Source organism: Pempheris klunzingeri, chromosome 10 (assembly GCF_042242105.1).
Source record: "Pempheris klunzingeri isolate RE-2024b chromosome 10, fPemKlu1.hap1, whole genome shotgun sequence".
In the NCBI taxonomy this organism is placed as follows: Eukaryota; Metazoa; Chordata; class Actinopteri; order Acropomatiformes; family Pempheridae; genus Pempheris; species Pempheris klunzingeri.
In genome coordinates, this window is record NC_092021.1 from 16,830,597 (window position 1) to 16,858,403 (window position 27,807).

Sequence of the window (27,807 nt, forward strand, 5' to 3'; positions counted from 1 at the left end):
AAACTCAACTCAGAAATGAATAATGATGTTTCTCCAAATCTGCTGGACGTGTAAATGTGTAACTGTGAACACGTCAGTATTGACACATCAGTTATTGCAGTACAACAGTACAAATTTTTACATATTTGAGTTTTTCCATTTTAATTCCTCTTAATACTTCTACTCCTCTACTAATTAAAAGGAAATACTTTAGTTAATCCATAAACACTGTGTGTTCACTTGCCTTTTACCAAACTCAGCTTCATCATTACATGATCATAGTCACTGGGTATCCTGTGTTGTTTATCACTGAAAGTGAGCAAAATGAAAATGGAACTGAAAATCAGCGTCATAATAGATGAGTGAATTTGTTGCAAATCAAGGCTGTCACACAGTATGCAGATAATCCCTCACTTCACAGTGTGTGCTGCCACTGAATAATAACAGCACTTCAACAGTGAATAATATAAATGTGTCTGGTGATGAGTCACTTTTGCTAGACGACTGATGGCTTTAAAATCTTTCCCACGTGTTACAACCACATTTGTAATTTATGAGATAATAATTTTGTCAGTCCTTCCTTTCTTCCTCTGACTAGATTCCAACACTCAAATAATAAGTTTGATACATCTAGTTATTTAGCTTGTGTAGTGCATCAATTTAATACAATAATCTGGCAGCATTGCCTCATTTGTTTGACTGATAGTAAAGTCTATGGAATGGCTTTTATTCATATTCAAGTTACCACTGCTGAGTTTATTACATTTGTTAAAAAAAAAAAAAAATGCTTTCTTTCATGATTTATTCAAAAGTATATTTCAGGGCCTGTCTGATATTTTTTGTTTATATTATATTTACCATTTCCCTCTCTTTCTCTTTCAGATGTAAATGGCGAAGCAGCAGTGTCACCAAAAGAACTTGGACGTCCATACGATTTTAAAGTGCTTTGCATTAATACGCAAACAGCAACTCTTCTCTCTCAAGAAATCCATTACTGACAATTAATGTCAAACTGCATGCTGGAGCAGCTTGAGGCTGCCTCGCTGGGTGAAACATTGCTAATGGAAAGAAAGCCTTATAAGATCCAGCTCATCAAAATACACCTAAATGCAGCATAATGCCTTCAAAAGTGTCATGTTTATACCTGTTGACTGTGGTCTGCTGGGCGAGCGCTCTGTGGTACTTGAGTATTTCTCGCCCAACGTCCACCTACGTCGGCCACATGTCTGTGCCTATACGTAAGACTGTGAAACCGCCCAAAAACATCACCTTCACCAACATCCGCACCCGCCCCCTTAACCCACATGCCTTTGAATTTGTCATCAATGAGCCGAAGAAGTGCGAGGGTGTCGCTCCCTTCTTGGTCATCCTCATTAGCACCACGCACAAGGAGTTCGACGCGCGGCAGGCCATCCGGGAGACATGGGGGGATGAGAGCACCTTCAGCGACATCCACATCCTCACCATCTTTCTGCTGGGCAAGAACACAGACTCTGTCCTGAACCAGATGGTGGAGCAGGAGAGCCAGATTTTCCACGACATCGTGGTGGAGAACTTCATCGATTCCTACCACAACCTCACCCTCAAGACCATGATGGGGATGCGCTGGGTGGCTACCTACTGTCCTAAAGCGCAGTATATCATGAAGACAGACAGTGACATCTTTGTCAACATGGACAATCTGATCTACAAGCTCCTGAAGCCCACCACCAAGCCGAGGAGGAGATATTTTACTGGCTATGTCATAAACGGTGGTCCCATAAGGGATATGCGCAGCAAGTGGTACATGTCCAGGGACTTGTATCCTGAGAGTAAATACCCACCTTTCTGCTCGGGCACTGGCTACGTGTTCTCAGCAGACGTAGCTGAGCTAATCTACAAGACTTCTTTACACACAAGACTGTTGCACCTGGAGGACGTGTACGTGGGACTGTGTTTGCGTAAGTTGGGTATACACCCTTATCAGAATAGTGGTTTTAATCACTGGAAAATGGCCTACAGTCTGTGCCGGTACAGACGGGTTATCACCGTGCACCAGATCTCCCCGGAGGAGATGCACCGCATTTGGAATGACATGTCCAGCAAGAAGCACCTGAGATGTTAGGGCACAGGAGGACCACTGAACAACAACTTAAATGTTTTTTTTGCCTTTTTCTCCTTTTCAGATTTCGTCACACGGAGTAATGTAAAAACAGTGAGGGCTGCTGTAAGTCTCTACTTCATGACAGATGTTTTCATTAACATCCATCTATGTCTATTTCTGCTGTTTACACCTCATGATTGTTAATGAATAGATGAGGTTTGTAGAGCGTGTATTCTCATGCACAATTCAAATGTAGTGTTGTCATTTTGCTGTCATGTATTCCAGGTCCACTTCAAGCAGACCAGCTCTTATACAGTCAGCATTAAGCCAATCAGCGTTAAGCATTAAGTAGTGTGGCCTACAACCTTCTGCCCTGCTTAAGTGTCCTTGAGCAGGATACTGAATCTCATACCGGCTGCATGGATGCTGACTAAGCACCCTGATCTTCCTGCAGGAGTGCAAGCCAAAAGCGAGTTTCTGTGCAGGAGTCAAGTATCTGTAATATTCTACATTTCTAAAAGTATTATTTACAAATGAAAAAAAGGGTTCATGAACAATAAGAATGCAAATGTTAATCTTACCCAACGACAAACCAGGTCGTCTCTTGAGATAAAAACTACATCTACAGTCATGCTGCTCTCCCCTTTTTCATTTTTATCATGAACACAGTCAGATACAAAGCTGAAAATAGGCTGCTACAGGAAAAAAGGATCATTTTTCTCCAGCACTGGTAACAATGAAACCACAAAGCCGAATTCACTGGATGCTCTTTTTTTTTTTAATGAATTTGCCTGATGTTTTTGTTTACATACTGTCATTATTTCACTGCCTCTTCTCTCTGAAAAACTCAGATGTATATTTTGGTTTTTCAGACGCGTTTTGCTTTTCCCTTTCTGACATTTTCATACTCGAGGTAATTGTGTGTCTCAGCTACCAGCTACTCATTACGCCGGCTGCTGCTCTTGGTTATGTATGCTGTACATCAGCAGCCATTTCAACTCATCAACTCCTCCACACATCAAGAGAAATACAGTATCATGTCGTGCAAGTATGAGTTAAACTGTAACTAGGACCATTACAGACTGGACTTGCTATCATATGTATCTGGTGTGTCAGTGATTTCTGAAGCACTGCTACTGACATGGAAACATTTTGTTTCTCAGAAAATGTGGCTTTAATGGCTAAATTTTCATTTCTTTTCTTTTTTTTCAAATGTTTTGTAGTATTATAAGCTAATGTGACATTTACTGTGAAAGCATATACCCCACATGGGGTTGTTGTTATATATTGTATGTTTTTTATATTAAAAAACAAATACTTGAATAATTAAAACTATATTACTGCTTCTACTTGTCTGTATGTTTTGAGTTCCATTTTAAAGGTTGCTTTAGGCCTGTTGAAGGTTTTTATGTTAATGTATTTGAGAAAAAAAAACAAAACAGGTCCTATAACAGCTTATTGAAAATGATTTAGCCTTATAACGCAAACCTATGTCCCTTCCTGAATAACAACAGATTTGTAGCCAAATCTGTTGTTATTCTTCTTGTTATTCTAAATTACTGAAAAAACGTAGCGGACAATCAGAGATGACTCATAAAGTCAGCAAATACACTCTGTACTGTAAGTTACACAGTAGCAAAACTCACATTACATCACTTACATTGGATAACATTAGCCACCATAAGCTACTGGTCATACCAGACCAAGTGAGGTTGAAACAAACCTTTAGTATATTGAATTGAGCAACAGTGCATTTATTGCTCATGATTATGAATTTAACGTTTCATTTGTAAGAGAAGGAATGTGTATTTGCTTCTTTCAAAAGTAACACCAACAAAGCCATTTGAAGCTTTTTCAGTAACACTGTAGCCAAAACAGCCTTCTGTTAGCTGCTCACCCTTTACGCCTCTTCATGTTTTAGTTTTTTTTTTCTTTTGCAGAAAACACCAGTTGCACGTCTGTCCATCCTTGAAGAGGGATTAGTGTTCCCGAGGTTAAGCGGGTGTTTTAGGGAGTTTTTCCTTATCCAAACCAAGGGTCCAAGAATAAAGGGTGTTGGACACTATACAGACTGTGAAGCCTTTTGTGGTAAACTTGTGATTTGAGACATTTGGCTATTAAACTTAAATTGACATGACTTGACTTGCTAAATGCTGCCACAAGGAAAAACTACTAACAGCTAAATCAAACAATAAAGAAAACCTTCCTTAGAGTCATTAGATATTGTAGATTGTAGTGTTTGTGGTATCAAGTTATAACTCAGAGTGTTATGATGCTGTCAGCTAATAGGAAATACTCCACACCTTTTTTTTTTTTTTAAATAATAGCAATTCTTTATTGTTGCTCCTTGTCAGAAATTTGACATCAGCTGATTACAGAGAGGGAACAGGGGTAATATGCTGAAATGGTACACATACTGTACATAAAAAAACACAATAAATTACTTCTTAATAAAGAATTTAGTAGAAGTTAATATTTACCACCTCAATACTTAAAAATAATTTAGAGCTACTGGACCTGTTTGGACAAACAAATGGCTCGTCACTCTTTCAATAGTTGCCTTTTGGTTTCATCCTCAGACGCATTGTCATACAGTACATTTTAGAAACTACTATATTTTTGGGAACAAAAGGTTTTGTAGTGCAGCAGGACAGAGCAAGAAAATTAAACTGTTGTGGTTTTGTCTATTAACCCGGCATCTGAATTCACGTCAACCACAGCAGATTAAATAACTGCAGGTTCTGTTATGTTTTATTTGTCTGCTCACAAAAGCACACCAGTTAAGTTGTCTCCAGGGGCCAAGCATCCGCTTGTCGATGCACACACTCAGCCCAAAAGTGCATTGTAGCTTGTCTCATTAAGTTAAGATACTTGAATTGTGTCATTGCTGGACTAATACATTTGTGAAATGGTAATCAGCAGGTTCTGCTCTTTGTGTGGTCTCACTCTAACTACTTTCTTAGGCACAGAAAAATGAACAAGGCACCTCTAACATTTTGAAGCATTAGCACTGTCGAGCAGCAAATTATACACAGTAGCATCCAGGTCTCGTTTTGTTTTCTGCACACTCAAGCGAATGGGTCCCTTCTTGTCAATGTAAAACAGGTTTTGACACAGAAATAACAATTCATTCTTGTTTTAGACATTCATCGTGTTATTATGAAAATGTGCTTTTCCCCATAAATGAACTAAATCTTACATTCTGACAAAGACCTCAGGGAAACATCACAAATGAGTGGGTTTGTGAGGTGTGAGTGAAAGCAAACGTGTTTTCACTGTGGCAACAGAACACCATGAGAAAGAAAATAAAAATACCCTCTTATTTCAATAAATAATGAGAGCTTTCCTCAACGCAAAGGTAATGTGGTGTGAAACAAAAATGAGTAAAAGAAGAAATAAATAAAACATTCAAAGCTACATTTTAATCACCTTGTGTCACCACCTGAGTACATCTTTAGGTTCCTGGGCTGTATCCTGATCCCGGTCTGTGCGCTGGGCGGTGGAATGTTATTAAGGTTAAAGGTCGGGGGACAGTGAGCAGGGGAGTCGGTGCTAAGGAGGTGTAGGCAGGGCGGGGGCAGAGCTTGGCCTCGGGGAAGGTGAAGAGGAGTGAGGGAGGAGGGGGAGTGAGGTTTCAGGGTGTTGGGGGAGATTTTGCAGGAAGTGGTGGTGTTTTTTTTTCTTCAGTCTGTCTGCCCTGAACTGTCTCCCTTGTCTCACCTGCTTCAGGCATGAAGAGAGCATCAGCTAACACTTAGCTGAGCAAAGCCGATCAGCTTCACCTCGTCCGGGATCTCTGTGTCGTCACAGCCGGAAGCCTGCGTGAGGAAGACAATCAAGAGGGTCAACGTCTGGTTCGCATCCTGAAACTGACATCGACAAAAATAACCCTGCAAAATTTCTAAAATGGCTCTAGAAGTGTTCATCTGTGTGTTTCTGTCTTTCTTTTTTTAATTCAGCTCAAAATAACAACAAAATAATCGAGTGTTGCTTGTGCAGCTAAAGACTGATACAGCTTATTCCTCTGTGACACCTTCACTGCTCTTTCCATTGGATTTGTTGGGAATAAGAAAAATATAGGATATCGGCAAGTTTATTAAAATGCACTCTTAAAATTTTATCATGGCAGTAAGTGAGAACAATATTTTAATGTAGGTGAATCACATCTGGCCAATACCTATTCTGTTTAATAAGGTCAGTATTGGCACCATTTCTGCGGCAGTATATAATGTCAGAGCATCGCTATTATGCAGTTGGATTGAATGTGGTGCAAATACAACAACAACCTGTTTGTGTTTGCACAAATGAAACGGTATATCATATATCATCAAACTGTATTCATCATATACACAGCATGTGTACTTTTGGTCAGGGTGCTGCTTTGGGTGCCCACATACTTTGGGCCATATATTCCATCATCCCTACACTTAACTGCTTCCAGTGACAAAGCGCCATATTTATTTTACTGACAGCTCAACCTTCCAGCCCCTCGTGCCACACCAATGCTTAAGCTGCTCAGCTGCTATTCACAGAGGCAATATTAAAGTCAGTGTGCATTTAAATTTGTCTTGAGTGTTCCCGGAAAACCAGGGAGTTTTTCATTCAGCTCTCCTCCTGTGGGAAAACCAGTGTGAACGTGTGGCCTAACACCTGTCGGCCAATTCGCACCAGACCCAGAGAGAGACGCTCCATCTCTCTGTGGGTCTGAGAGCTCTGCAGTTGTCTGACGCACATGGAGGACCTCCTCTGAAAATGAGTCACTCGTTGTGAGATATAGTGTTCACTTAAGTCATACAGATGCTATAGTGTCACCACACTATAAATTGCTGCATAAAGTGTTAATTATTCTCACTGCTTGGGTTTTATGACGCTGCGCTTGTAACTCTTGGATTGGAGAGGCAGAATGGAGCCACAGAGAGGATTTCACACTGCCTGTAGTGGAGCAGAATTAACATATGGAAATGGAAGCATGCCCGTATATCTACATGGTGTGCCCTGCACAGCCCTCACTCCGACTCTTCGGACTGGTCCACATGCAACGCTCACTAGCTGCTGATAAGGCATGACAGAAAGGTCACTTTGTAAAGCATTGTGACCCGAAGCACAGATGTTGTTTACCCACAACTACAGAAAGGTCAATAAAATATAATTTACATATTTTTGCCAAATCCAGACAGACTGACATTATTGTTTCTGCAACAAATGTCACTGTTTCTCTATTAGACACGCAAAGGTGACTTCTTAAAGTGGCACAAACACAACATGCACTTAGTCTTCATCTGTTCTGTCGTTGCTGTGATTACAGATGAAGTAACAATTGAGTCTATATCATATGCAGAACTTCATATAAGCATTACTGTACTCAAAATGCGCACAAATAAATAAACAGCATCCAGCAATTATGATTTAAGAAGGTGCATCAGCAGCAGAAAGAAAACAGTACTGCTGGTGGATGAAAACTGTGCTTGTTCCTGAGAGAGGCTGTACAAATACCAAATACCTCTCCACATGAAACACACAGAACGCAATCAGACATCATACAAACTATCAAAAGAAAGCTCTGATATAAGGTATATTTTCCTCGTGTAGAGCCGTTCAGCTGTGCACACTGTGTTGCTGTGTTACACAGGACGAAAGGGACATCACAAAAATAGATATTGGATCGTATTCAGTATTGGCAGATATTCAATATCAAAACATGTTTTAAAAACCCTGAGGAAAAAAAATTTTATCGTCTTTTTGTCAAAGCTCCTGCCACGAATCAGGAGTTAGTTCATGGCTGGACACATGCCAAAATGAACACCTACACAAAAACTCTATACGAATGATAAACATTTGTATTTCAACATGCAATGCTTATTTTAAATACAGTGTTACAGTATCTTATTTTATATTGACAATATATTGGCAGGATAGTTCATTACTACATACTTAACCCTTACATACAAAACCTACAGATACTTGTAGTGTAATCATAGAAAAGTGAAAAGAAATTGTATTCATGTAAAAGTTTTTAGTTTAAATTGGTTATTTGTCTGTAAAGTAGATAGCTAGGGTTCAGCGACAACTGAGCAAACTCCATTTGCTAATGACGATTGTGTGATACAGTCAAAGAGTTATTTAACCTTGAATTGAGATTGTTTTCTCAGGCCCAGTGAATTATATAGTGCATGTTGTATGTAATTTATCAATTAAAGGGCCATATCCTCGTAAGAACAAATTATATTATGCATATGTTTTTTATCTTAATATCAAAAGATAGCAACACATTCTGGTATTTCATTCTTGGGAGCCCACGACTTGATTTGGAATCAATTCTTGAATCAAAAACCAGCTGAATAAATAGAATGTCACAGTCTCTACTACTTAAATGTTTTTTGCAAAATTAGACAATGTGTGTGTTACCCAGAATGCTGCATGGGCACAGGTCTTCTGAAATGAAACAGACCATGGATGTAGTTATTTTCTTCAGCCGCCCAGAGTTGGCTGGGAGTTTTTTAAAGTGCTGCAGTGTGGGTTGGGCAGATGGACTGGATGAAGTGCCATATAATGTGGCCCATTGTGCAAGAAAACATGACGCAGGGCCCTCTAAGGTGTCCTTCCACTGAAGAACACATGGTGCAGTGCCGTACACACATGTTACCTGTGTAGCAATGCACTTATATTTCAACTCAGAGTCATATATTACAACGATTGTAAGCTTCAACATAAATTCATCATGACTGGCTGTGTGCTCGTAGCCCACGGCATGCAGATGCTGCCCTTTCTATGTTTTTCAACCCCTGCCCCTAAGACAGCCTCAGTCCCCACTGATGATTATAGGTGTTTGTGAATTGATTCAGAATCATAGAAAGTAAAAAAAAAAGGTTTTAAATCACACAATTCTTGTGTGATTGATCTAGAAATATTTCCAATCTTCTTCAAGGACAAAGCATAAAATAGATTCTTTGTGTCATCACCTAAAAAATCCTCAGCGACAGTTGTTGGTTCCTGCTGAAGCTATTTGGTTTGTTTGTGGCCTTTCTCATAAATCCAGCACATTCCTCACTAACCCTTTAATTACGGCTGGACACTGTCAGCCTGGGAGGCTGTCGTCAAGCATCAATCATATGGAAACTTACCAGCTTAAAAGTCAATACTTTGTAGGTAGTTGGGTCATCTACAATCTTCTGAAGGTTAGCAGCAACTGTAAACACAGAGCACATATAACACGTCAGATAATATCAAACAAGTTTTACAATAATGCAGACAAAATTACAGTACAACAACAACAGTAAATGAGTGTCTAGTGTCAAAATCAACACTAAAAATAGGATATTTTATGTGATCAGTTAATATTTTTAGATAAGAAAATACAGTTAATTCCTATCAGTTCTATTTAGGTCAGGTTCTGTGGACTAATAGCATTTCCACTCATACCCCAATTCTTTCTAAATAATGTTTTATGGCACAAAGACCTAGATAAATATGCATTCAGACAGCACAATTCACCAGAATAAAGAGATGGCGCATTACCAACAACAACGTCGTGCCCGTTGACCAGGCCGGCCGAGAACAGCTCCTGGGAAACTCCATCAGCGGTGTCTTGTGAGGGAATAACATGATAAATATTGGGCCTGCAACATTCCACTTAGCACGTAATTGTGTTACATATTGAGTTAGACACTGTCATGAGCACACACACTGCCATTACCCATTACACACATAACAATTCACAGTGCCTGAGAATGTTCTCACAAAGGGAACAGCACTTTCAAATTCATAAAGGCAGATCTCGTACCTCGCCCAGGAGTGAATTCAAACCGGATGTCATTCAGCTCTTTTTTAGAGTTCCTGAAAGAAGATTGCACAAGTAGGTTATGAAATGTCAAATTAAACATTTTTGCAGCTCAGTCTGTAAAAAGTTTCTATCGGTCTCCTCAGAAGACAAAAACAAGGGGCAACACTGAAAAGGATGCAGAGACATGACTGAGCTGCAGAGCATTAGGACTGCGTGTAGACATGTACATGACTTATGTGAGTCATGTTTGTGCCTAAACCTGCAGTAATTGGTTTTTTGGCCACTTAGGGGCAGCGAAAGGAAGCTAAAAACAAAACATGAAAATATAATCGCCCTATAAAGCTGATATGGTGAACATGCTAGAAAATAGACAGATAAATAGATATTTACTCTCCTTAAAACACTTGATGTGTTCTCTCCAGGTGAAAATATCTGGCTCTTTATCTGCTAAACGCTCCACGGTGTTCCTTCGCCGGTGGTTAACTTTGTCTGTGTGCCTTATGGTGCTGGGCCAGTAGGGTACAGCTGATTTTTTTTAGTGTTTCTGCTGAATTAAACACTGATAAGAGTGGTGAGAGTGAGCTAAAAGAGTAAAGATACAGGCTGAAAAACCAAGCTGAAGGGCACTAAGACGCTTTGCAGAGTTGACAAGAACTCAGTCTAAGACATTAAATTGAATGTGAATTTTCCCTAACTTTGAAAAGATATGATACAACTTTGCTTGCCAAATATTGTGGTTTACCATAAAATCAGAAAATCTGCAGGGTAAATGTGCTGTAGCAGTGAATGAGCAAATCTATGCGAGAGAGGACATGTCTCAGTAGTTCTCCACATACTGAGCAGTATAAAGGTAACATCTGTCTAACTGCTTCTCCTGCACACCTCACACCTGCTGCATCCACTAAGTTATATACTGTAGAGCTGAAAAGAGAATATCAAAATAGTTGCTTAAATACCTGCAAAAATATTGGCGTGATGTTGACTCCTCTGTGTGCATTATGTGTTTAGATTCTGTGGTCTGTAATGTAATGTTTAGAGTAAAATCTTGAAAAATAAAAGAATGCATGCAGCTTCTTAGATTGCATTAATGAAAGGTGCAGCATTATCCTACATCCATTTGCATTACTTGCATTAGAAGTCTATCTTTATAATTTGTGTATGACAAGAGAGTAGTCAGCTGCTGATAAAAGCAGGACACAGGGAGTGACATGGGAGTGTTACTCAAAAGAAGTGTGGTAGGAGATTAATTTGGTTTGTAGTCTGGTTAAATTAATCACACAGCCAGCCCACGACCCTCATTTCAGATGAGAAGTTTTTCAGCAACAGGTTTGTACAAAATAGTGAGAGTGAGGATTTACAAACAGCTTAGCAGTGAGTCAACTTGACTTTTTTGAATTTTGCAGAGTTGCCGTTAAAAAAGGAAAAAACGGTAAGAACTCTGGTTGAGCAGATGGACATAAACAACATCTCTATTCCCAGCAGTGGAAAGAGAGGCTGCACACTGCCAAGGCTGTCAAGGCAACATGTATGTCAGAGGATCAGAAAAATCTGTCTCCTCTGTAGAAAGCCACAGTGTTTAGAAAGCATTCTATCAAACTACATCAGGACCATTTAGGAGCGGCCATTTATAGTAGACTGAACACTGTCATGACGTGTGAGAGTTACAGAACCTTTTAAAAAACTATTCTAATGATTTAATGTTCCCACAGTTCAGTAGTACAATGAGCCATTCACCCACCAACCCCCTTTTATTTTTGACACAGTGTGAACTAACTTGCATATGTGATATATGACTTGATCCTAATAGACAACGGCAGATGTATGACACGTTATTCTGAAAATAAAAATGGTACAAAAAAGTGGGCTGACTGCTTTTGAATGACTAAAGACGAGCCTGTGATTGTAGGTAGAGGCTTTAATAAACATTTCACTGGTAAATATGACGGGTACTGGTAGGGAAATCTGCAGGGGAATATTTTAAAAATGTTCCCACCTACAATGTTTCCATCTACACCAGGTAATGTTTGTCAGTAAAACACATCACAGTCCTGTGTTGTCTGCTGTCACAGAGGTTACTGACAGTGGAGCCAAATTGTGTTTTTAGAAAAAATGCTGGCATACATTTATTCATTACATTTATTCTAAATGTTATTTTAGGCAAGTGTTTTTGTTTTTTTTGTTTTTTTTTTACAAATACTGACAAACAAAGTCAATACATGTATGGGGAGAAAAAAGCTGCCAAAGCTCATATCTGACCAGCATATTACATATCACATGGTTGAATGCATATAAAAATTCAAGAGTTTTATCCTGCTAACCCTTCCTGCAAATGCTTTCCCAATATTTTCCCAAGAAAAGAACCATGGTATTTGTTATTAATCATAGGGAGTTAAGAATGCTCAGTCTCTAGACTTACAATTAATTAATTCTAACTAATTGCTGCCTTAAATGAACTAATCAAAATTTTACGTTTGCTTAAAGGCAAACATACAATAAAACCAATGTGGAGAATGCAATTTCTAATAATAAATTACCACTGAATAAATATCTACTTGAGTTTAAATTCTTCCAATAAAATTCTCACATTGTTCTTCCAAGGAAATTATTAGGAAATTGTAGACCCGTAAAATAAAGCTTTAACAGATTATTTTAATTATTGATGAATCTGACGATAACAGTATCAAACAATTGTGAAAAACATCTGTCAGAGTTTCCAGAGCCTAAGATGACACCTTTGTCCAACTAACAGGCTAAAACTAAAATAAACTGTACAAAAAGCCACAGGAGGAGAGTCAATGAGGGATCATGTCCTTGTTACTGTACTAGCCACATCTAGTGAGATGCAGAGGTGGATGGGATTCTCTAAAATGAAGATATTTCAGAAGCTACTCTGACATTTGTCAACCTCTAGTTACCTTTTATGCAGAACAAACACATGGAAATGTCACCTCAGGACTGAACCACACAGTGAAATCAATTTATATCTGTGCTATTTTAGCTATTTAACCTCCAATGACATTGCACCAACAGTAAGCATATTATGCAAGTCTGAACTTCACCTTCAAACTGCTGACAATACTATTCTCTGAAGACCTCAGTGCTTTTGTTAAAAAAAAAGATTGAATGAGTTCCAAGCAAAATGTTGACAAAAATCCAGTCATGCTGCGGCTGCTCCCTTGTCTCTGCTACTCAGAGGATCATATTACCATAAACTCATGCTAATCAGCTGAACTCCCTTATTAGAGAGGAGACCAATTAGCTGTTTATTTTTCTCTCGCAAATGCAATTACTTTCATGGATTTACTATTTAACAAAATCTCAAGGACAGCATACCAATATGTCATAGCATGATATTTTACCTGACAAGTGACATTAGAATCCAGGATTTAAAAAACTAATTTCTTTTAAATTTGCATTGAAGAAAAGCAAAAACAATTTGCCTGTTTTACACTGATTTTCCATATACATATTTTTATTTAAATATCTCTTGTTCTGCCCCCAAAACACAGGAACACAGCCAAAGAAAATCCCAAAATATGATGCAGTCAGTCTCTCATCTTATAATACCTTCTGTGCTGATTCACTTTAAAATATACCAGCTAAATCCCTCTCAAGAATATATAAAAACAGCAAATTTCTCTTAGAGAAACATTTTCCTCAGACATCAGAAAATAGCTCTGAACCTGTTCCTTGTGCACTTAAATTCCCCCTAAAATGACTGAATCTAAGTCAGCACAACATCTGCTGTTCTGATGGAGAATACTTTGTTTACAGCATCAGAAACAGCATTTGAAGGAAGTATTGTACACACAGAGGGGCTTGATGTCATTCAAGCTTTCAAATCTTGCTGCTACATCAACTATAATGTAATGTTCTGTCAAGTGTATCTTTTCTAGCTTAGGGAATGTAACACCTAATGCACAAATCCTATCATTAACACATGGCTTATGTCATAGTGGAGAGCATATCACAGAGGAGGGTATACTGAAAGGTCTAATCCACCAGGGCATATGTGAGCATTTGAAACCCTCATATTTGTGGGAAAAAAGGACATCAGCTCCATAGACTTACATCTAAGAAGGCATCCCTTACATGTCTCCATCTCTAATACTGAATATTACCGCTGACAAACCAGTGAGATGAGCTGCCAGCCTAGTTTTGGGTAAATATTAAACACATTGAATGGATTTCCTGGTAGAAATTAATTCATTTGCTGCAAGACTCTGCTTTGACACATTTCTACAAGCTCATTCTGAAGTTACCATTTACTGCATCTAAGCAGATTAGTTACCACATCTAATCTGCTTCTTGTCTTCAAGCCATAAAATCCACAGACTGAACAAGCAACATTAAATTTATGGAAAAATTATGGAACTAAGGAGCCAAAAAAGCCCAAACCATCAAAACTGCCAATTTTTATTTTAATAACTTGGTTAAAATAATGACTCTTCAACAGCCAGCAGTTTTGTGTCGCATCCAGACCACTGATTTGTGAGCAAGCACTGAATAAAATCACTTTCTGTTTTAGGCTGGATGCCTGGGGAGGGACTTTCAGATCTCTGTTCAACCAAGAGTGTGCCCCGCAAACAGCTCATCAGGGAGCTACAGGCAGACATTCAACTGTCCAAAAATTCACCATTGTCTGCTTGTTGCTGCATGCCTTAAAATGCCCTCTCTCCTCCTGCATCGGTGTGATTGAATACTGTCAGAGGGAAGATATAATGTATGCGATGTACAGTTGAACATCCGCCTTGTATTCCATTATTATCTATGCTAAAGTGAAAGGATGCTAGAGAATCTACATTGATAAGTCTGAGGTTGAATCACAATCCTCCACTTTACCACTGAAATATGTTCATGTCTGAAACACTACAGCAAGAAGCAAAGGGTGCTATGAAAGGAGGGAAAGCAGACTGTGGAGCAGAGCCAGAGAACCAGTGGAGTGTAACACTCTCCTCCCTATGACGCGACCAGTGAGACAAAGGGAGATGAAGGGATCCATAGCAATGCTGGATTCCCTCTGTAGCAGGCAAAGATCATTACGTCTATTTATAGCCTACAGGACAAAGTGAAGAGATGATGAACCCAGAAACGTACTTTGTAATTTGTAAACATTTGTGCTACAACTCCATAGAAACATAGCAGTTTTAAACAGCTTTTTAGGACTGTACTTACACTAGTGATTTTCTAAAGTTTACCTTGTGTAGCAGAGGATTGGGAGAATGATATGAAAAGAAACATCTGCCTCACCTTAGCCGTAGTACCATGTTCACAGCACCTTGAAAGTAGGGTGCATCCTCATATGGTTCAACCTGCATGAGAAAAGATGTGATGATGAGGCAGTTTGCATGGTACACTAATGGTCTTAGCGATCAGACAAAGATGTTTTCTGAGAAACGGAAGACGAAGCTTTGTGCTCAGCTTGTAATAGCATAACAAGAGGTTCTGGTAACTGCAAGATCAACATATAGTCAAGCATAAACAGCGCGAGTGTGCGGCAGTGACCACACATTCAGTCCATATGGTTTATCTTTTCTGAAAAATGTCTTCCATTTAATGCAACTGCAGGGAAAGTTGAATGGGAAAAGAAAAGGAACAATACAGGTGTATTGTGTAGGGATCTATCACCGTTATCACCACCATATTACAAATGGGCTCTTTGTATGGCAAAGAATGGGTATTAGGGGTAAGAAATGACTGCTGAGTAGCTGTCAGAGTTAATTCCTTACTGGAGCACAAGACTACACCTCAAACTGCTTTGGCTCATTTTCAAAATGACAATAGCCTTAGAAAATGGGCTGCAATGGCAGTGAGTCTTTAGATGAGATACACCCAAGCATTGAGCTGGCACTGTCAGGCAGACAGCCATTTACTCTGAGTTATTACTGCTGAGAGCATCCCTCCAGGAGGCACAGATTCACACACATACGTACACACATATTTGCCCACCTACACACGTGTACATGTAGAGTATGCACAGCACAGACGCACACAAATACACACAAACAATCACAAACAATTCAAGGTCATTGAATCATGACAAATTAGTGCTGCTGCTGCTGAATCCCTCACCTGGGGATGTTGAATAGACAACCCTTCAATAGGGACATTGTTGGCATTCTCCTCATTCTAGGAGGAACAAAATGAGAGGCATAATTGTGCAAATGCTATTACATCCTTGGTAAATATCAAATCAGAGCTCATCTTATAAAGACAACACAGGAAAGTCAATTCAATGCAATCAATGAGGAGCCATTTGTTCGCTTCATCTGTCAGTTTACAACAGGTGCCTGGCTGTCTTGATTAAACTGCATAAGAATGTGCGAAATAAACATTTATAATTGAGTTCATGATTCTTACACAAGTCTCAGCCCAAGTTGGCCATATAATTGCATTTCCAAAAATGCCCCTCTGCCAAGTTATGAAATAATACAGCAGGAGAAAGGATAAAGCTGATTTGTCTCTTCACTAAAATACAAAAAGATATTTATAATCTTAATTGCATTTTACAATTGGAGTAAGAGAGAAAGAGCTAACTCACAATTTTGGCCTCATCTTTGACCCTTCGTGACTGGAGGGAAAAATCAAACACACATTTACATCATCATATTCATATTCATATTGCACAGCAATAACAGTGAGTTATTTCCTTTTTTCAGATTCTCAGAACAAGAAACTTGTGATGTACACCCTTAATGCATTATTCAGTTTTCATATGCTGTATGCCTGCTTCTCCATCTGTCCATCCGTCTGTCAGTCCAAACCTCTTTACTTTTTATGAAAAAAGAACAGTGAGTCTGCTGAAAAGTAACAAGCCTGAAATCAGCAAAAGGAAACTAAGACACATCCTTGTAAAAATACTATCAGCAACATCTTATTCTTAAATCATTACTTTTGGTAGCATATTATTTATTGCATCACACATAAAGCTAGGTATCTTAATCAAAGGGCTCTTTGATCATAGCTGTCTACTTCCTCCTGCCTCAAATCCTTGCAGCTATCTTCCTGCTCATTACAGCGACCTCACGACAGGCTCTCTCACAGATAAGCCATCTGCTATCCAAAAAAACACTGACTGATTAGAGAGAGAAGGAATGTACAGGGTCAACGGCAGAGGGGAAGTTACATAATGGTCTGATCTACAGGTTAGGCATGACATGCAACAATAATGGCCAGCACCTTAAAGGGATAGTTCAGATTGTATGAAGTACTAATTAATAGTTTATTATCTACTGTAGATTGCGTTCAGCATGCCCCTAGTTTTGAGGAGCACACAGGAGTCCCAGCACAGATAAGCAATGCACTGCTGCGGATGGGTTCAGCAGAAAAATGTATTTTAGTAACCTAAAAAAAGGCCCACCTAAAAAAATCAACATTAGTTGAAGTATAAACTATATTTAGAGTATTTCCACAGGATGAGATTGCTGTCAGACAGCCTTTTCTGATGGGGAACTGAAGCCGTTCTCTCTTTGTCTTCACTTGCCTCAAAGCCACCAGACTGCATTGACAAAAAAAGTAATTTTACCTCACAGAGCACTGGAGTTGTTAAGCTACCAGTGAGTTGGGACTCCTGCCAGTTCCTTTAAACTGGGGATATGATGACCACAGTCTCCTGTAAACAATGCACTAACTATGGATAAGTACCCTATACAACCCCACCAATCTGAACTGTCCCTTTAATGAGTAAAATTCAGATTTTTTGGATACAATGTAGTTTTGTTACTATGAGAAATGAAGCTGAATCTAGAAAATAATCTTAAGGATGAACGACATGTTATAAAACTAGTCACACACATAATGAACATAAAGAACTACGTGTTCATTTGAAAGAATATAGACTGCTGAGGCTGGCCTGCGTGGAGCCTCACCTACCCTGCCCTGATTCACTGCCGCCTTGCCCTCCTCACTGCCCTCGTCCAGCTCGTCATCACTCCACTCCCAGTCTCCATCCTCTGTCTTGTGCAGGTGGCCACTGGAACCTGGGACTCTCCTCACCTGGACCATGACAACACACAGTAAGCACAGTTAATGTTGATTACATAATTCATAGTTTTTCTATTGGACGTGTATGTGCATCATGATTTACCCATGATTCCATTAGTTTTTAAAAGCATTTAATTTTGAGCGGTGGGTCTTAATGTTTTTGGAGTACTGAAGTACCCTGTATCTGATGAGCTGATGTACCTAAAGGATTCCCAACACGAGAAACTACTGGCAACCCCAGTTGGACATTTGTGAAATAAATTAGCATTGTAACACAATAGACAGGTATGCTGATATAACAAAAACCTGATTATGTTGTTTTAACAAGAAGAAGATTAGGAAATACACTGTAGCCTACATAAGTGGAGATAAAGTCTTATGTTGTTATAAGAGGAAAAGTTTCTTGTAAAACCTGAATAACTTCGTATGCAGTAATACTGAGAAACGATGTTATGATAAAATTAAAAATATCTTGTTCCTATGAAAAGGAAATCGTGCAGTGGCAGCAATACGTCTGGAATATAAACTAATCTGGCCAGCGGATAGTGGTTCATCCCTTTTGCTGTCAGATAATGGAAGTGTGCTTAAAATGTCAAAATGTTTCATGATCTTGGGAACTGCACTAAAGACAATTATTAGTTTACATAATGTATAATGTATCCGTTTGTGATTGATTTATATAAGTAAAAAGCAAAATATACATGTTATTATTGAAAATCTTTCACAGACCCCTAGAGCATTAGAGGTTTTATATTTGGCACATTTCCAAAGGTTACTGGTATGAATGTTGTCACAACACTGATGATATAAGTTCAGTACACCAACAAAAATGCTCAGTACTCCAAGAGAAACAATATAGTAGTTAATAGTAATCGTATCAGTTTAGTAGGCACAGCTTGGGTACAGCACAGTACAGGGGAAAACTCTATTAATCATGTAAAATGGCAGCATAAGAGAAAAGTCCAATATGACTCAAACTTGGTTAAACACTACAAGTGAGATAACTGCAAACGCAACCAGCATAACAAAGCAGATAAGTAGGGCAGAGTTACTGGTAAAGTCTGTAATCTGTTGCAGTTCTACAGGCTGACGTCTGTAGTTTGTAAGAAAAGCAACAAATGACTAGTCTAGCAGTGTGAGGTAAGATATAAGAGCTCCACAGTGTTACAGAAGAGACAGCACACAAAGCTGTACGCCTCTAGCCCCAGGGTCGTACAAATTCCCCCAGCTTTAGACAAGGTCAAAGTTAAAGAAGCACTACCCTTCCGGTGGTGTCGGGGATTTTTTCCAGACCTGACACAGAACCAAGGCTCCCCCAGTTCTGCTCAGGGTCCTTGAGCAAAACAGACACAGATCAATGCACTCAGCGGCCACACAGTACATGATCTAACCAAACTAACACGGCAGATAATAAAATCACCCCACTGTATGTGTGAAAATAAATGTGAGTGTGAATAGAAATATTTTAAGATCAGTATATGAGGGTGTTTGTAATTACTGACATCAGGATTTGCAGGGGATAAAACTGATGCATATTCGGGCTAAATGCCCTGTATTTTGACATCAGGCTTCAAAAAACATCCATGAAGAGCTCCATCAGTATTGGTGCAGTGTACCATACATCTGCACATTCATTCTTTTCTGTTCCCCCACTTTCCAATTTGCAAAAAAATCAATGGATCAAGCCCACACTGGTTGTAAACCACTAACGTCTAATCTGTAAGAGTCCAATTTTCTTACTTAGGAATCTCTATTGTGGGTGTCAGGGTGCCCTCTGCTGGTTACTAAACTCACATGTAGCTGCAGTTTATACTGAATGACTCTGAAAGTGATCTTGTTTTACATTCACATTTAAAAAGCTTTAACAAACCCTTGTTGGTCTGTAAGAAACAATTTCCTCTATTCCTTCCTTCCACTTTTTTTTAGGGAATAATTCCTGAGTTTCTCCCTTCTTTCAGTGATAAAGTATTAATTTAAAATTACTTTGTTGGTGACAGCTGACCAGAGGATCTGCCAACTCCTTTTCATTCACTGGAGTATGTTCAAGGAGAGGTTAGGTCCCATTTAAAGCTGATTAAAAGAGTGCAGTTTTATTCTAGCTGTCTGGCTTCAAGTCTCGTCTCTTAAACCCACATAGTGCGTGTTCCCTGGGAGGAGAATTGCATGTGTTTACCATGACTACAGAATACCACACACGACAAAAACTACATAAACAGAGCACGAAAGACCAAGAAACGGGGGGTGCAAAAGGGCAGAGAGAAACTACTGCAATTCAGAGAGGTCATGAGGTTTTGGTTGTGTACAGAGAAGCAGAACCAGGAGGTTTGGGAGTAACTGGACAAGATCTTAGGAGAGCAAGGCCACCGTGGTCTTGAAATAAAGAGGTCACAGCATCCCGAGATGAAAATGCTCCTGCAGTATTGCTTGTCTCTGCAGGCTTTGGGTAATGTTTGCTGAATGTATAATGCAGATGACTCTGTAGGTCAAATCAGCACAAAATAACAAGGACACTGGCTCTGTGATATTTTATCCACCAAATCCATCAAGTGAGTCAGACCTTACCAGGCCATGTATATACTATGCATGCTGTCTATTTCACACTTTTAACAGGGCTCAACACATAAAAACAACGTGTATTACTTTCAGTAAGCATTCAGTAATTGCTCAGTTCCATTTAGAGATAAAATGGCTCCACAGCAAATTGGTTCTAGTCTTTGACGTGCATTCACAAAGTGCTACCATTTTAGATCCAATCTAGCAAAATTTGCCTCAAAGACAACCATAAATACAGTTGAAACTGCAAAAGTGGTGGTGTAAATATAGGAAATCCACATACCTATTAAGCAATAAGTACCTTTTCATTCAGTGTTATGACTGCTTGATGGCTGTGGTTACCATATTAGCCATCAACAAACCTCAACAGCATTATGTCATTCCCACATGTTTCCTCCCTCTTTATTGACACCCTGCCCTGTCTGTGCGTAATGTTAGCGTCATACACTGTAACAGCCCTGCTATCCACTATGTCCTACATTTACTCCTCACCAGTCAGTGAATTTCCACCCCTCCACTCAGCCACTCTGCCTTCCGGCAATGACCCCTCTGTTCCTGTTTCTGTCCTGGCCATCCAGGCGGAGTGTGATGTGAAGCCAATATCAGCTGTGCCTGAAAACTGCACTTCCTCCCAGTAAACTGTGACCGGTGGGCAACTGAGCAAGCAACCTGAACCACAATGTGCTCTTTTCTGCTACTTAATATTAACAATTAATTGAATCCTGTTTGCCTTTAGTGTGCCACACACAGAGGGCAGCACTGGGAGCCACGGACACAACATGTCCACAGATCTACACCGTTTGACTCTTATGCTGCAGTGGCCCATATTTTTACATAATCGACACAACAGTTTGAGCGTAAAGTCTCTGAGGTGCAGAAGAAAGTCAGAGTGTGTAGCTTGTGTTGACTGTAAATGCAACACTCTGGTGGAGAGAGAGAGACTTCAGTTGATCCCAGCACTCTGCCATAATTTGTTCATGTTTAGTCAATAACTGAACTATTTTACAGGGAATGTTTGTGTAAACATACCTTCTTCGCTCTCTGGGAAATCTTTGGTGCACGACACAAAAGCTTTTCAACCAAATATTCTTTGTTCTGCAAAAGAAAAATCAAAATGTGAATCAAAATATACCTAATAAACACAGTGAATCAATAGATGAAATTAATCAAAACCTAATAATGAATCAAAAAATTAAAAATGTCCAGAGAATGTTGTTATGAGTACATTACACAGACAAAAACTGAATTCAGTAAAGATCTATATGTTTTACTCCTTCCACCGTCATTATTTCTGCAGTAGTATATTAAGGTAAATACAGACTCTTTATATGTTGATAGGTATATTTACTTTGATACACCAATCATATACTACTAAAAAGCATCAGTATAATATTAATAACAAAGCAAACAAAGATGGCAAGTCAAATATTTGAGATGAAACAAATACCTTGGCCTTTTGGAAGAGTTTACACTTCAAAAGCTCTGCAGCTGTAGGCCTACAGATAAACAAAAGAACAGATGTTGAAAATACATCGCAATACATCCCTCTGTCTGTGTTATTCAGGTGCTTTGATTGAAGACAGCTGAGTTGTGATCAATAAAGCCAACCTTTATCGAATCTTTATTTATATAGTGCCAATTCATAACAGCGTTATCTCAAGACGGTTAAAGAGCAGGTCTAGGCCAAACTCTTTGATTAAAGAGAGAGACCCAATGACTCAGGAATTCAAAATTAAGGATTCAAGAATCCCCACATGATTGTTGGAATGTGGCGCTAACCTTTTGGCAGGATCCTTCTGAAGGCACATAGTTATTAGCTTTCTGAACGATTTGCCATATTTCTTTAGCACTTCCTTGTCCTCAACACCAGTCTCTAGAGTGGGTGGATCATTCTGTAGGGTAAGCATTAAAACCTAGAAGGACAGAGGGAAAAAAAATGTCAAAATTGCCGTTACACTTCTGCAGCAACACAAAAATGTGAGATGACGGGAAAAAAAACTCAAAGCTGGAAACTATCTGTAGGAAAGTTACTTCAGATAAAAGGTCACCTCTTTATTAATTGTTTAGCTTCACGATGACAGCAAAAGCAGCAAGTCAAAATGTGTCTCTCCACATATTTATTCTCACTAATGATTCTTCACAGGAAACAAGTTGATTTAGGAGAAAGTTTAGTAAGTCGAGAGTTTATGAGCTGGTGAAAGCTACAAGAATAGCGGTGATTAGGGCACCACACTGATTAAACAACGCCCAGTAATAACACTCACCTTCATGGGAGGGTAGCGGTGATAGGGTGCAGAGCCTGTTGCTAATTCTATGGCTGTAATTCCAAAACTCCATATATCTGCTTTGAAATCATAGCCTCGAACCTGTGGTATAAATCACAATAATCCAAAAGATCAAATACACTTAAATCTCTGGTGCTTTATGTTAACGTCATTATTTAATTGGTAAAATACATCAACTTATAGCATTACACCAAGACATGCATTAGCACTAAGCTCAGGAAAATACATTTTGACTGAGCTACAATGAACTTTAGAGACAGACTCACCTGTTCCATCACCTCGGGCGCCATCCAGCATGGCGTGCCCACAAAGGTCTTTCGTACTTTGTTTCTTGTCATATCACCCCCTGTGGCTAGGAAAGCGCTTACTCCAAAATCTGAAAATATAGATAAATAACCGATGAATAGTCCATACATAGTAAAAATGTGGCTGCAGCCAAGAGTTTCTTAGCAAACAACAAGCAAAAAAATACAATATATGTTGTTTGTTTAAAGTTCTTTGACAGGCAAAGAACCGCAGGGGTGGACTTTAATATTGGAGCACAGAGGGAGGTTTCATTTGATATCAGATATCAGATATCATCTCATCGTGTTCTTCACCAGTTTCATATCCTTGACAACTCATAAAAATACCTGCAGCTGTAAAACCAGCAAATATTTTTAATATTGTCTTTACACAGTTTTATCCATTATTTGTTCCACAATATTTTTTGTAAATATCTTTTCTTCTGAACAGTGGTCACAAATCCCAGTCACCTGGGTAATAAAAAGCTGCTAGCTTCAGGTGGTTGATACAAAAATACTGACTTTTGGCCTTCAAAACCTACACTAGATTCAAGATTCAAGATATTTACTGTCACTCTGGTTGGAAAGAGTCATTTGTGTGTAATTCTTTGGCTGGGAGCTCCAGAAACAAAGGAGATTTATATATTAGTCAAAATTTAAATACTAAATGAGAGATGTCGTAAAATCAGCCATACAGCCTAACATCTAATATATAAACAGAATAAAAGGAATAAATGGTGCAGACGATGGATAAACCCTTTAAAATATCATGTTAGCATGTTATCTATCTTGTGTAAGAGCAGCTTGATCTGTGACTTGACAACCAGTAAACTATATATGCATTACCTCCTTCAGGAACTTCATGCTTTTAGTTTTATTAAATCAAAGAAAAGAGTAAAAGTACCACAGTACAACATTAGTGCCACATTCCGCACACCTGCAATCTGAACAGATCCATCTTCTCCCAGTAGTATGTTCCCAGCTTTCACATCCCTGAGGTCAACAGAGCACAAACACATAAACAACAAAGTCATGTGGAGCAGCATTGATTCTTCCGTTCGTGTAAACGAGTCCCACAGCCCACCCCCATCTGGAGCGCTGCCCAAGGCGCTGATGGAGCTTCAGGCCTGCCTCTCAGTGACCTTGAAAAGCAGCGAGTTCACAGAGCACAACAACTGCACCGCTTGTCGATAAATAAACTTGTCTGATAGGTTTAAATTTTACACTTCCTTAGAACATTCATTTATTTAACTCTCTTATCCAGAGCGTTCAACATTTTATCTTCCAAAAACACAATTACATTTTTAACTAGCTTTGTTATTGACAGGTTTGCTTAAAATGTGAAAAGTGTTACCGGTGAATCTGTCCATTTCTGTGCAGATAGTCCAGCCCCTCTAGGACTTCTTTTAATATAGTAGCGATAATAGGCTCATCTAGTGCTCGGTTTTTGTCCTCTTCTTTGCTTGTGTGCTTAATTATATCCAGCATAGAGCCTGAAAAGACACCACAGAAAAACAAACTAATTTCACACATCTTAATGAGAAACACAAATCAGTCGCAGAGCTACACATAGTCATTACATGATCAATATCTACGACCAGGCGCAAATTATTTCACAGTCTGCTAATTGCTTGTTGTGCTTTTAACAGTCAAACATGACAGGTGAGTAACATCGCTGCTGTAATTCCTTCGTGTGGCAGCTGTATGGATGTGCAAAGGAACATCATCGGATCACAGATGTTTAAAATATTGCGCTGAAAAAGTACTTTTTAAGGATTTCAACCTGATATATGGGTTGAAATGCAGATAAGAAAGCTCATAAAGAAAAATGCAACACTTTTCAACAAGCAAATGAATTCTGCTTTATTTCTTACCAGTTGCACTTTTTACTAACTTGCTATAAATACAGATTAATGAAACGCTGGCAAGTAAGGCAGCCAATAGACAATTAGTACATTCTTTATGGCTGAGTTATAACCCAGGTAGATGTTACTTAGTTATTAGCAGATCAGAGCACAGTTTACCTCCACTCAGAAGCTTCATGACTAACCAAAGTTCATCCTTCACCACGAAGGAGGTGTAGTAGGTGACGACATTGGGATGGTTGCACTGGCTCATTGCTTGGATCTCTTTCTATTGTGAGAGAGAAACGACAGGGTGTGGCATACTAAACAATGTTGAAACGGACATTTGTTCGTGCTTTTTCCTTTTCTTTTTTCTTTGAACTAATCTATAACAGTAACAGGAATCAGTAAATTGATACACATCTGAGTATAAACGACGTTATAGAAAACGATTCAGTATTACAACATTATATCGTTGTTCACACATATACAAACCAATGGTGATATGAATCCGAGTATTAGAGAGTGGTATGAAACACTGATAAATAAGCCCATATTTATTGTACTCACCAATAGCTCATCCATGCTGGTCTGGCATTTTTCCAGGTTTATTCTCTTTATGGCGACCCGCTCCTGTCTGGGGGTACAGAGGGCTGCCTGTACCACCGCTGTGGCCCCGCTGCCTGGAATCACAACCACAACAGAGCAATGACAAAGTGGACAGCAGCAAAGGGGGACTCACGGCACACAAACAACTGGACAGTGACTCTTAAAATGCCAGCATCACTCTGTGGCTTTATGGTATTCGCCCGTTCCTCAGCTTCTGTGCTTATGTTATGGTATTCGACTGCCATGTGTGATGGCTGAAAAATTAGGCGAACACTATGGCGTAAGATGACTTTGAGTACAGCACTTCAGCGCGGTGGGTTGTTTACTCAGTTCACTACAAATCAGGCCACGCTGGAGTAGTGAAGTTGTTCACACCGAGAAGCTGCGACACACAACATATTGCTGGCCAACTGTTAGCGCCAGATAAGGAGAAGGAGAAAACACATGAGATCTGACTGCTTACCAGTTGATTATGAGAACAGAGGGGGGGGGTCTCCCTAACTCATCACAGTCAGCAGCACACAGCTGTGGTGCCACTTCTTATCAGTACTGATATGACTTGTCAGCTCATCTGCACAGTGCATGCATTTGCCAAAAATATTCAGGCAACTTCCTCGTGTGTTTTTTCAGTACATTTGAGATTTGCATTGTTGTCTCAATTAGTCATTAATATTTCTAAAATGAAACGAGTCATGACAATGCTGTAATTGAACTTCCTGTGACTTATTCTGGGGGTTTCTAATCTCAGAAAAAGTAGAATTGAAAAAAGAAAAAGTAGATAAAATTACTCCACAATATCTACAACAGGTGTACCCAGAGTCTTCCAAGTAATAGCACCAGAAAACACATAACCACACGTGAGTCATAACGACATGCACAAAACATATAAATGCTCTATTATCAAAAAGTGTTAGTTTGAGCTCAGCCAGTTTGAGTATTTGCTGCTTTTGTCATTTTTGTGTGATTGTAAGTTGAATATTCTTGAGTTTTAGACATAAGAGGCACAGTTTATGACATCGCCCTGACTTTAAAACATGACTGATAGAAATATAATCCACAGATTATCAATAACAAAAAGAGTTAGTCACAGAGCTTTAAGGGACGTTTTAGTGATGTTAAAATATAGCAATTCTACAAGGCCTACTATTACCACCACTGTTATCTTCATCACTATTATAAATATTACCATTAGTAGTGTCATTACTGTGTCATGTCAGTGTTACACTGCTAACATTGCCCACTTCAGGTGATGTGACAGGCCATTTAATAGTGTTTACATGCCACCACGGATGGCACAGCTAAAACATCACATTGTGGATTTACAACACAAACAGCATCTGTGATTTTAGTAACGCCTAATAAACCGGACACGTGCCACACACTGACATAGCTGGAGCGGGTGACTATTATCTGAGACACTTCAACGCGCACTCGGGGAATGTGACATGTTCCGCCTCGTGTGCAGAAACCCGCAATTTCAGCTGAGGAAACTGCAGACCGATGGTCCCTAAACGCGTCTGTGAACATCCGCATTGCAAAGCTTTCCAGGAGGCTACAGCACATGAAAAAAAGCCGGTAGGCCCTGGTCGTCAGCCACAGCTGATAACGCGCCGCGGCGATCCTTCCCATGATGATAAAAGGCGTCCATCGCATCCCTGTCGGGTACTAACCTATGACTTCCTGCAGCTCGTACGACTCCCTGGTAATTGGCCAGCTGGTTGTCAGCGCTGGTTGCGGGTGGTGAGGAAGAGGAGCCGGAGATTCGCCTTGATCCGCCATGATGATGATGATGATGATGATGATGATTCTGCGCTAGTTAGCAGCCCCTCTCACAGACGGACGGACGGACAGACTGAGAGGGAGGGAGGGAGGGAGGGAGGGAGAGAGAGAGACATTCAAATTTGACCTCACCTCCTCTGCACAAGTGTCAGCTGGCGGCTGAAGCGGAGCGACTACCGCCAGCGATGAAGACAACCCGGAAAATAACGGAGCGCACACATGAGCGCGCTCACACCAACACACACACACAGACGCGCGCGCGCGCCCTATACCATACCCGTCACATGCCAGAGTGCACACACTGGTTCAACAGGAAGACATGACTTAAACCCACTATTAATCATCTTATTGATCACCCAGGTGCTGAAATCAGGTCCTTCCATTAGCTGGGTTTTTATTAACGTGTTAGACAGCTGTGTGAAGTGTGGATGCTGGTTTATTATTATCATGCAGAATGACTTGGCAGCTGCTGTGAGAGAGGCAGTATCACGTATGTGTGACGACTCAAGTGTGTCACATGCTGTCACAACTGCAGATGACTGTGTTAAAGCGGTAGATGGCGCCATGACATCTCTTTATTGTGCGGTGTTTGATGACTGGGTGACTCCACACTGAAAACACGCTGCAG

General features: G+C 39.6%; 2 protein-coding genes across 3 annotated transcripts; one reads left to right on the top strand and one right to left on the bottom strand.

The window, feature by feature from the left end:
* The first annotated feature begins 1,096 nt into the window (after window positions 1–1,096).
* b3galt1b (UDP-Gal:betaGlcNAc beta 1,3-galactosyltransferase, polypeptide 1b) lies at window positions 1,097–2,083 on the top strand. Its single transcript, XM_070838587.1, has one exon. It carries the CDS (start codon window positions 1,097–1,099, stop codon window positions 2,081–2,083), a length of 987 nt encoding a protein of 328 aa, XP_070694688.1.
* A 2,312-nt stretch (window positions 2,084–4,395) lies between these two features.
* Window positions 4,396–27,192, bottom strand: stk39 (serine threonine kinase 39). Of its 2 annotated transcripts, XM_070837769.1 has the most exons (18): window positions 27,071–27,192; window positions 25,362–25,474; window positions 24,972–25,080; window positions 24,302–24,440; window positions 23,885–23,940; window positions 22,930–23,039; window positions 22,643–22,744; window positions 22,158–22,291; window positions 21,826–21,874; window positions 21,408–21,473; window positions 17,715–17,837; window positions 16,384–16,413; window positions 15,915–15,971; window positions 15,093–15,154; window positions 9,843–9,895; window positions 9,578–9,646; window positions 9,184–9,248; window positions 4,396–5,880 (listed from the first exon to the last, which is right to left on the bottom strand). In XM_070837769.1, the coding sequence occupies exons 1-18, from the start codon at window positions 27,177–27,179 to the stop codon at window positions 5,806–5,808; spliced, it is 1,521 nt and encodes a 506-aa protein (XP_070693870.1). In that variant the 5' UTR covers window positions 27,180–27,192; the 3' UTR covers window positions 4,396–5,805. The 2 variants fall into 2 exon arrangements, with proteins under 2 accessions (XP_070693870.1, XP_070693871.1); XM_070837770.1 differs by lacking the exon at window positions 15,915–15,971.
* Between the last annotated feature and the right edge of the window lie 615 nt (window positions 27,193–27,807).

Coding starts and splice junctions, on each gene's coding strand:
- b3galt1b (XM_070838587.1), top strand. CDS start 1,097: ATGCCTTCAAAAGTGTCATGTTTATACCTGTTGACTGTGGTCTGCTGG.
- stk39 (XM_070837769.1), bottom strand. CDS start 27,179: ATGGCGGATCAAGGCGAATCTCCGGCTCCTCTTCCTCACCACCCGCAA. Junction 25,081..25,361: donor CCAGCATGGATGAGCTATTG/GTGAGTACAATA, acceptor CTCTCACAATAG/AAAGAGATCCAAGCAATGAG. Junction 9,249..9,577: donor CGGGCACGACGTTGTTGTTG/GTAATGCGCCAT, acceptor CTGTGTTTACAG/TTGCTGCTAACCTTCAGAAG.